Raw genomic sequence first — 10,884 nt, 5'->3', positions numbered from 1 at the left:
TGTTTGGGCCAAGCTACCTGCTGAGTTCCTTCAAAAACTGTGTGCAAGTGTACCTAGAAGAATTGATGCTGTTTTGAAGGCAAAGGGTGGTCACACCAAATATTGATTTGATGTAGATTTTTCTTCTGTTTACTCACTTTGCATTTAGTTAATTGATAAATATAATCTATTAACATGTCTATTTTTGAAAGCATTCTTACTTTACAGCATTTTTTCACACCTGCCTAAAGCTTTTGCACAGTACTATAATATATATATATATATATATATATATATATATATATATATATATATATATATATATATATATACACACACACACACACACACACACACATATATATATATATATATATATATATATATATATATATATATATATATATATATATATATATATATATATATATATATTTCGACAGCTTAGAAACTGACACATAAACATAGCATAGCATTCAAATCCGACAGGCTGTGATTTAACTAAATAAATTATATTGAAGTCCGCTGAATATATATATATATATATATATATATATATATATATATTATATATATATATATATATATATATATATATATATATACCGGAATATAATTCGTTTTGTTAAATCCACAGTCTATGTTTATTGGAATGCTGCTTTGATATTTATAACGACCCATTGTGAAAATAACACCCCACGTTAATACAACAGTATTATCATAACCGGTGTAGTATAATAAAGTTTACTCTAAGACAGTTCCTCATTGGCTGCTTGCACGCGCCTGCCCGATTGCTCTCATTGGCTAAAGTGACACGCGACCAGTGTGAGAAGGGTGGGGGAGGCGGCAGGGTGGTGGGTGCCTGGCGTGTGCCTCTTTTTAAAGCGGCACAGCAACGAGACTTACCAGACTAGAGGTCTTGCACGCGAATGTTACATGGGAAAAAGGGAAGTGGGTATTCAAAAAAGTGGTTGTACATTTTTACCACTTATCTAATGTTGCAATGGCTCAGATGAATGTAGAAGAATGGGTGGATGTGAAAGAGCTCACAGGAGATGCACAGCAGCAGACGGGTTTAATGAGGGAAGAGCACAGAGTTTATCCACAAGGTATAGTACTTCTACATAACAGTGATCCACGCGCCTGGCTCGCTCCAACACTGCAAGACACCTGCACAGCACACTTCGATTACCTGCTGCACTCACCTGGCTTATCTGCAGAGAGCATGCAGCAAGACACAGACAACAGCGAGGAGCTAAGAAAAAGAAACAATAACTCAGCGAAAGTGAGAGGCCTCTGCAAATTCAAGGGTGTCGGATTGGAAGGTACAGGTTGCAGACAGAGAACGAATTCCAGTAAGCCGGTTAACGGAGTCCAAAAGCAGAGGAGGATGGCAGCAAATGCCCGAGAGAGAAGGAGGATGCACGGTCTGAACCATGCCTTTGATGAACTACGTCGTGTCATCCCGTCATTTGACAATGACAAACAACTTTCCAAATACGAGACTCTTCAGATGGCACAAATATACATCAATGCCCTTTCCGATCTTTTACAAGTTCCCACAGATCAGGCAAAAAACGACTATAGATCTGCCCTGGAGGGCACAAGTTCCAAGTTTTCCTTTTCAAACTGCAGTAGGTTTGCAGCAACACGTTATCCCGTGCAACTGAATACAAAACAGTTTCCCTTTGAAGACGGTACCTTTTCAGCAATGACCGGACAAGAGACACGTTCACCCTCGCCTGTAGTAAAGTCTGGTTCAGACAGCAAAGCATCCTCGAGGTCCAATAGAAGTGATGGGGAGTTTTCGCCTCATTCACATTTTAGTGATTCAGACGAGGCGAATTTAGAGTTACAAAGCGAAGATGAACTTTCTGAACTCAAACACCATGTTCTAAACCACTAATAAAAACATTTAAAAAAAAAAAAAAGAATAAAAAAAATTATAATTTGTATTTTTGTACACCACTTTGATTCTTGTACGAGTGCCCACATTAAAAGTTAATTTTGTATAGTTTATATGTTATTATATTGTAAACACTCTTTTTGTTGTCGTTTTCTGTAATATTGTTCTGCCAATTTCTTGCCTATATTTTGCCCTGTTGGCTTAGAAAAAGTACTTTTGCCATGAACATGAACACCTATATGTTTATTATAGGCTCTCCAAAATATATATTTCGTAATGACTGTCTTCCAAATATGGAGCCTGCAGCCTGTTAATGCAGTAAATGCATGTTTGTCTTATTGTGTACATGAAGAAAATTTGATATTGAAATTGTATACGTCCCCTTATGATGGCAAATTCTAAAGGTAATGCACGCACTTTAAAAAGCCACAGGCTTTAAAATTACAAAGCTTCATGCTGGTCATTTTGTGAAAAACATTACTTAACTCACCCCCTTCAAAACTGGTACCCGCGAGGACTAACCCCCCCTTACCCCCACACACTCACCCCCGCCCTAACCCTTAAATTAAAAACCACCACTCCAACAAACCCCACCAACACCATATACCTTATACCTTAAATCCCAACCCCGACCCACCCCTTAAAACCCCTTAAAAAAATCTAACTAAATACCACCCTCGCATCCCTTCAAAAAATAAACTTTAAACAAAATTAAAAATAAAAACTAAACTCAAAAAAGCCACTTGTTGTTTTGAGATTTTTGTATTGAATTTGTCAGTTATTTGTAAACCATTATTTTTCTGTTTCAGGTATGTTAAATTATTTATTTCTGAGTGTTTGCTGCTGTCTATGCCTTTTTGTAAATTAAAACAAACCATGTAGGATGGTTTAGGGAATGTTTGTGTATGTTTGTTATAAAATATTATTACATTCTACACAAAATGGAAAACAAATACTGTCAGGGGTGGCCAAGCTCTAAAAAAAAACAAGGAACAAAATGCTGGAAAAATCTACTTGCCCTTCTTAAAAATACATGCCCCTCCCATTCACACAAAACACACAGAAAAAAGTAGAATATAACTTGTAGGATTTTGGTTTTATTTAACAGTGAACAAAATCAATCAATTAGTGATTAACAGGGGCGGATCTAGCCTTAGCTTGAGTGGTTCACTGAATTCTTTATATACACAAAAGGTTCCCTGTGACCCCACCTCACCTCAACAAATTTATAACAAATGGAATGATGAACTACTCGTTTTACCACAGCGTATAATTCTCATTCTCATTGATTTTATTTATATTTAACTTTTTGATGATTCTGTGTAATTGCATAAATGGCCACTCACACACTGGTAGCAGTTAAATCTACAAAACTACATCTGCAACAGAATGTGCTGCCCTAGGCACTGTAAGCGTTATTTTAGCTTATTTTTATCTTATTTTTAGGACTGGGGTAAAAGGCATCACCTAGTGCACAAAGCAGGTATGGCAAAATTATTGTTTTATTAACTCTTTATAGGGCACACAGAAAATCAGTATAATTTCTTAGCTGATTTTTATAACAATATTGCATATCTCATTTTTACATTTTGCAAAAAAAATGAAGAAAAAAAAAAGTAGGTGCCAAATGTGTGCCCTAGCTCAAAAAGGGTTAGGAACCTCAAATTGGAGGTATAGTTGCAAATGTATGTAAACTAGCAATAACACAGAACACAACACTTTCAGGGCCAAAGTGTTTCATCCAAAGGACTATTTAAACACATGTGCATGCAATAATGCTTTGCAATACAACAATATTTAAATTATGTACAATAACATTGTACATTAAACCCTTAAATCTATAGGCTATATTTTTTGTTTTTAATAAAATATACAATAATGTGAGTGGAGAATTCATGTTTTGTTTTTTTTTTGGTTTTGAGGCATAAAATCAAATACCAACAGTAACACATTAAAATCTCCCAGTTTATAACATGGAATAACTCATTTGAACATGGAATAAGTCATTGCTGATTGAGAGATTAAAAAACGTGTTGAAGGAATTAAAAACAAATAAAAAAAGTGATAACTAATCCATGACAGTATACGCCTTTCTATACTTTTTAAAGTCAGTTCATTTTAAACAGATTTCTAAGACTATGCATTGTTACTTTGTATGATATGAAAGAAAACAGTTTCTTTCTGAGGACAGGCAAAGAGCCAAGTGACCATTTAAGTATTTGATGCTCCTCCAATAGGTTTTCACCTTAGTAGGGCACAACTTGCATATCCTCCTTGCATTACCTCATCTATAGCCTGCTTGTGTGTGGCTGGAATTGGCAAGCATCTTTCTTGAATCATGCTGAACAAAGGGTAAACCTTGTAGAAGTGATCAGTGCTTTCCGCTTACAGGGCATTGTCATTAAAATGAATGTGATGCCGCAGCCAACAAAAACTTTTGCTAGACATCACATCTGCAACCTGTGGAATTCGTGTTTCGAAAGCCCAGTAGTCATAAAGTGATGGCACGCAAGCCACACCCAAGTACAAGACAATCCCAATCTGATTTCATGATGATTTGCAAAACAAGTCAAATTTATGTTATTCTGCATGACATATAGATTTGTCTGATCAATATGTGATCCATCATTTCAGCAGTAAACAGACATAACATGTTCAGCAGGAGTTTTAATACTGTGAGGTGTGAGAAATGTAGGTTCTGTGTGTGTGAAAAGCTGATTGTCATCTTTTACCCATCGCTGAGTTGGAGCCTTACTTTCCTATCCTCAGTGTCTGCTGCTAGTGGAAGGTCTCCACCCTCAAGAGGTAGTAAAATAATGTTAGTCTTTCCTCGGGTGGTAGTCCCTTGTCTTGCAGTGTTGTTTTGTGTTGTCCGAGAAAGGCTAGTAGAGTGGCTGGATGATCAGAACTACCTAAACGGATCGAATTAGTTTTATGTTACTATGATGGATTCGGGTTGTTACCACGGCTGAAGCTCATATATTGCACAAACATTATTGCACTGCTGTACATAGTATTACCTCTTGGTAATTTTTTAGGGGGCTGCTCTATCTCATCCATTGTAGGGGGGCCAGGATTGTTTTAGTTAACACATAACTACACTGCCAGAATAAACATGATCTCTCCTTCTCATTAGATACTGTACACACCTACAAATATTATAGCATTGTTGTACAAATCACTACCTCTTGATACTTTTCTAGGGGCTGCTCGATCTCATCCTCACTCAGTGTCATCTGCCTGTGCTTGGTAGGTAGGGTCTGCAATACTATCCTCATCACTAAGATCCTCACATAATATGTGTACCGTTATCTAATACTGAAATGACATTGCTCATTACATAATCGTATCTATCAAAGATGGACGGTGCATTTGTTTGTGAATGTAAAAAATGTAATGTAAAATGTAATTTATTTACAAAAATACATAAAAACATAATTGAAGAATAATTAAAAATAATAAAATAAGATACAAATAAGATAAAATGTAGTTTTTATTGCATAATACCAACAAATAAATCCACCATAGCAAATTGAATGTATTCGTAGAACCGCAAAAAACAAACAACCCCGACCAGACTAGGAGACAGATTTGGCGCCTACATACTACGAAATATTTTATGAACATAGCTTTATGACATTCAGAAATACACATCATACTTGAAAACTACATACTTTTAACTATTAAGATTTTTTTTTTTTTTTTCAGGAAATGTCGGAGATGGAAATGTAAGAACAATTATTTTGCTAAATGTCGCCATCTACTTATAGGATCAGACTTATTGGATAGATATTTTTTTGACTGGACACATTGAACAAATGACCAGTATATTAGTACTGTACTTGAATCTTGAGGAAAAAGTTTGTGGGACTGAAACATGTGTATGTTTGTGATTTATTGCTCATGAAAGGTGAAGTTTGCCAAGTCAGTGTCTTGATAAAACATGTTCATTTTTCGTATCTCAAAAGAGATATTCCTTTGTATTCTAACTTGAATAAATGAACATGCTGTTGTGGATATTTCATAGGAGTCAATACAGATGCATGCACTGTTCTCTATTGATTAAATAAGATATTGCAGGCAACAGGAAAGGCAATTTGGATTAATGGCTGGTGCTTGCAGGGGCATGTTCTTCTGCCTTTGTTTGGCTATAGGGAAAGGCAATGCTCCTTGTTCTTGTTACTTGCTCTTATAATGTGTCTGTATTGTAGATACATGGGCTTACTGTTCTGTATGCCTGCAATCTTTAAATTCACTGGTGGTGATAAAGTAATTGCTGCCGAACCACTTAATCTAAGTGTGTGCCCTGGGGAATTTGAAAAGATGATACTGTTCTGCCCTAAATAGCATGCAGTAACTATTTTGCTGCTGCACTTTTACAATACTTTATCGTCACCCCAACGACTGAGTGACAGCATATTCCTACATTTCTATTGCAGACTCCGCTTGTGAGATTTAAAACAAGATTACAATCAGGATGGAGGCTTGTTAGCAGGATTTAAAGCTGTATTACAGTTAAGATACAGAGGATTTAAAACATAATTGCAAATTGTGGCGAAATATAAAAAAAGGGTGCTTTTCGGTGAAATTTGCGGCAGCCATTTTACTATTGAATAGTATCACAACAACTTTTGCTTTGCAAGCAGGTTTGGATGGTGATAATATCTGCCAAGTGTCAGTTCAAACACTTCAACTGTGCCAAAGAAGATCATTTCGGGAGGTTTCAAGAAGAAATGCATGACACAGCCATTTCAGTTTAACACCAGTTTCTTAAAAGTCGGGTTTGGATGATATACGCCAAGTGTCAAATCAATCACTTCACCGGTTCTCAAAAAGAAGATTTTGAAATGTTTCTAAAAAATGCCTCAAAAGGCCATTTTTGTTTCTGGCCATCACAATTTTTTAAAAGTCAGTTGTATTGATACGGTATCAGGGAAGATGCTTGTGAAGTTTGGAGCTGGTCATGTAAATCGTTTGTCAACTGACACAGGTTTAAATTTCAAATGTAAACATATAAGTGACGGCCATCTTGTTTTATAAAACATCACCATGTTCACATAGTTGTATCCCATTGTTACTGGGACGATAACTACTAAGTTTGGAGTTTGTTGGACAAACAGTTTTCAAACAGCAGCAGTTTGTTGTTAGGGGCACGTTTCGATAAGGCTTGTGGCAGCCATTTGGACATTAAAATTTATCACAGCAACTTCTGCTTTGCAAACTTGATGCGGGTTTGGATGCTGATGATATATGCCTAGTTTCAGATCAATCACTTCACCAGTTCCAAAGAAGAAGATTTCAAAAGATTTTATCAAAAAATGCATCACGGCGCCAATTGCAAGGACACAGCAGCAAAACTTTTTCGGCATCTGACAGCCAATTTATCCAGCTTGTTACCTGCCAAGTCAGAACCTGATCAGTAACACAGCTTCGAAACAGCAGCAGTTTAAAGTTTTGGGAAGAAAAAAAAAAAAAAACTTTAACAATAACAATAGGCTTCCCAGCCTTTGGCTTGGAAGCCTAATAATAATAATAATAATAACTAGAAGTTGCAAGCTTCCAAGGCATTCTTGTTACTATCCATGTTCCATAGTAACCATGACCCTATTTTTACTTTGTAAGGAGTTATAAGCTAGTTTTGCACTTTAAGGAGAGATCAAAGGTCAGGGTCAAGTTAATTTTTTAATAGAGCATATATGGGTTAATTTGCATATTCTATAGTAACTATGACACTGTCTAAACTCTCAAAGCAGTTCTAAACAAGTTTTACATTTGAGCTTTAGCAAGGTAATATGTGCAAATATGTCCAATTTCAATAGCTGAAATTTGATTGGCTCACGGCAGCCATAATTTTTTATGTAGTGAGTTGCTTTGTACAAACTTGATAGACAACCTTGCCAAGACTATGCACACAAAGTTTGGCTTCAATCGGCATAACGGTTTCAGAGAAGAAAGCGTTTGAATATTTTTGACAAATCCAATATGGCTGCCGAACCATGTGACCAATCAACTTGTGTTGAACTTGTGTTGTTCTAAATATAGGCCATAAGGGTAGTATGTGCCCCAAGTTTCACATCTATACAATAAGAGGTTTTGGAGAAGATGATTTTGTTAAATTGGCCAATATTCACAAAAAATTCAATATGGCTGCCAAACCATATGACCTATGACTTTGTTTTTGCTCTGACACAATTTCCCAAAGGCCTCTAACACCACTCTATGAAGAGTCACGAGTCTACAACATCATACCTTAAATGAATACTGCAATATTTGCAAATATGTGCAAATTGACCACAGCTGAAATTTGATTGGCTCATGGCGGCCATGTTTTTTTATGTAGCGACTTCTTTTAATCGTCGAACCATTTCAGAGAAGATGGCATTTGAATATTTTTGACATATTCAATATGGCCGCTAGACCATGTGACCAATTGACTTCTCTTGAACAACTGTAAATCTAGGCCATTAGTGAAGTCTGTTGCACCAAGTTTCACATCTTTACAAAAAGCCGTTTTGGAGAAGAAGATTTTTTTTAAATTGTCCAAAATTCTTGAAAAATCCAATATTACCGCCAAGTCATGTAACCTATGACCTTCATTTTTGTTCTGACACAATTCTGGCTGAGAAGTCTATTAATAATAATCTATAAAGGTTCAGGACATATGAGGCACATTAATGTTGCTCCTTAAAAGCACCAGGGGATTCCTTTTCGCCTTAATCTTTCTCCTCCTCTTCATCGTGACTATAAAAAATAGTTGGCTGTTCATCATCCTGTATATTGAAAGGGTTAATTGGCACTCCTCTGGTGCCATGCAATCACAAGATTCAATACACAAGAGGTTGTTGGCCTTACATTGGCAGGTGATACTGGTGCAAACTTATACTCCACACTTACAGGTTAGAAGCTTCAAAACTGTATCTGGAGCTTGCTCCTTCATATACACTGGTATCAGAAGCCCATGCTTATCATGCTGCCATCTATTCCCTACTGTGTTTGGAGTTTCAGCAGAGGCATTGCCATGGTGGGAGGTCCTCCTTCTCCCTTTGCTGAGGGAGGGTCAGTCCATAGCCCAGTGCCCTCTTGGCAGGACCGAGACCTGGCGACAAGGGACCCAGGTGCTAGGGATGGGGTGTCGGCTGCAGCCCCAGGCAGAGGTGCGAGCCCAGGAGATTGTGGAGACTGGGCTACCAGGGGAAGCGAGGCAGGAGACCAGGTAACCTCCTGTGCCTGGTGGTGCCGCGGCCTGGGAGTCAGGCCCAGTGATCAAAGGTCCAGACATTGAGCCTGGGTGCCTGGGAGCCCAGGTCGAGGGATCCAACCCCCAGGCGCCGGGCTGTGGCAAAGGGGTGATGGTCGGGGCTGTGGTGGAGGTGGTCTCCTCCCCTTCCCCCCTTCTTTGTGGCTGGCAGCTCTCTCTTCTGAGGTACTGGCCCTGGTGCTTCCTGCGGTACTGCAGGACTAGCAGTGACCCCAGGCAAAGCAAGACTGGCAGCAAACTCGGGTGAAGGAAGACCGGCAGCAGCCCCAGTTAAAGAACGTCCATGAACCATCCCGGGACCACGAAGGACGCCAAGCCGTGCACTGATCAGCAGCCCCGTTTCGTGCAAGACCGTCGTTTGAGCAGCACCCGTTTCTGGGCCGTCGTCGGGGTCCGCTAGCGCGTCCATCGTCGTAAGGTGCGGGAGGCAGCTGCACCTCGTCGTCCGTCATGGTCCGCTGCCGTCGTCGTCGTCCTTCGGGGTGCGCTACGTGGAATCCCTAAATTTACCTGCACCGCGTCCTTAGGTGGTGCGAGGCAGGCATCCTTGGGCGGTGCGAGGCAGGCATCCTTGGGTGGTGCAAGGCAGGCACTCTTGGGTGGTGCGAGGCAGGCATCCATGGGCGGTGTGAGGCAGGGCAGCAGTGGTCCCTCGGAAGGTGACGGCAGCAGCGGACCCTCAGGAGGCGATGGCAGGAGGAGAGCCATGACTAGTGGTGGTGCTGGGGTTGGCCCTCTTCGCAGCCACTGCGGCCGGGCGGTTTTCCCCTGTGCTCCCCTCAGCAACCTATGCAGGGGCTGCTGAGGCTCAGCAGCCTCTTGTCCTGGTCCATCTTGTCGTGAAGGGTGAGGCAGCTCCTGCTCTTCTCCTTTGGGTGGTGGTTGCGGAGACAGAGGCAGCTCCTGCTGCTCTGCTCCTGGCAAAGGCGGCAGGGGCTCCTCCCCTTCTGGCAGCGAAGGTGGCAGGGGCTCCTCCCCTACTGGTAGCGAAGGTAGCAGAGGCTCCTTCCCTTCTGGCTGCAGTGGGGGAACCAGCAAGCATGCTCCCATTGCTGGTGGAGGTGGGAGCGGCAAGTAGTACTCCCAAGGCGGTGGAGGTGCCACGAGCAGCTATAGTCCCTCTGCTGGTGGAGGTGGGAGCGGCACGCAGTCCTCCCACAGCAACGGAGGTGGAACCAGCAGGTATTCTCACTCTGCTGGTGGAGGTGGGAGTGGCACGCAGTCCTCCCATGGAGGTGGACATTCGGGCTTCTCCCACTTGGGTTGTGGATACACTGCCTTCTCCCACTCCAGGTCTGTGTCCCCTCTCTGCCTCCTTCTCCTCACCTTCCTTCCTCAGTCCACACATAATAATAATAAAAAAAACCCAGAAAAACTGCAGTACCGTTATATGGTACCTCCTCCGGCCTGCGTCCAGGAGGCTCTGGTTATCCCATGCTGGACACTACGTGTGGCAGGCAATGGCTGAGCGATGACGTCAGGCCAGAGTGAGGAACTGAAAACACAGCACTGCAGGTACGGTGCAATGGCACTTGTGTTGTTTTATTTTAATACAAAAATAAATAAAATAATTTAACAAACAAAACACTTCCTCACAGAACACAAATAATAGATTTAAACAAAATAATCACAAACACAAAATACAAATTAGACCTAAGTTCAGGCTGGGCCTTCACTGATCCTTTAAATGAACTTTCGTCTCTCCTATCGATCTCATACTCTCCTCTGTACACCCAGCACG

The 10,884-nt window shown here is 40.4% G+C and overlaps 1 protein-coding gene across 1 annotated transcript; it reads left to right on the top strand.

Moving 5' to 3' along the window:
- Window positions 1-909: 909 nt before the first annotated feature.
- On the top strand, window positions 910-2,368 carry LOC121328173 (protein atonal homolog 1-like). The gene has a single exon (XM_041272726.1). The coding sequence runs from the start codon at window positions 983-985 to the stop codon at window positions 1,883-1,885; it is 903 nt and encodes a 300-aa protein (XP_041128660.1). The 5' UTR covers window positions 910-982; the 3' UTR covers window positions 1,886-2,368.
- Window positions 2,369-10,884: the final 8,516 nt, after the last annotated feature.

Source organism: Polyodon spathula, chromosome 2 (assembly GCF_017654505.1).
Source record: "Polyodon spathula isolate WHYD16114869_AA chromosome 2, ASM1765450v1, whole genome shotgun sequence".
Lineage (NCBI taxonomy): Eukaryota > Metazoa > Chordata > Actinopteri > Acipenseriformes > Polyodontidae > Polyodon > Polyodon spathula.
This window is presented reverse-complemented; position numbering and strand designations above follow the sequence as displayed.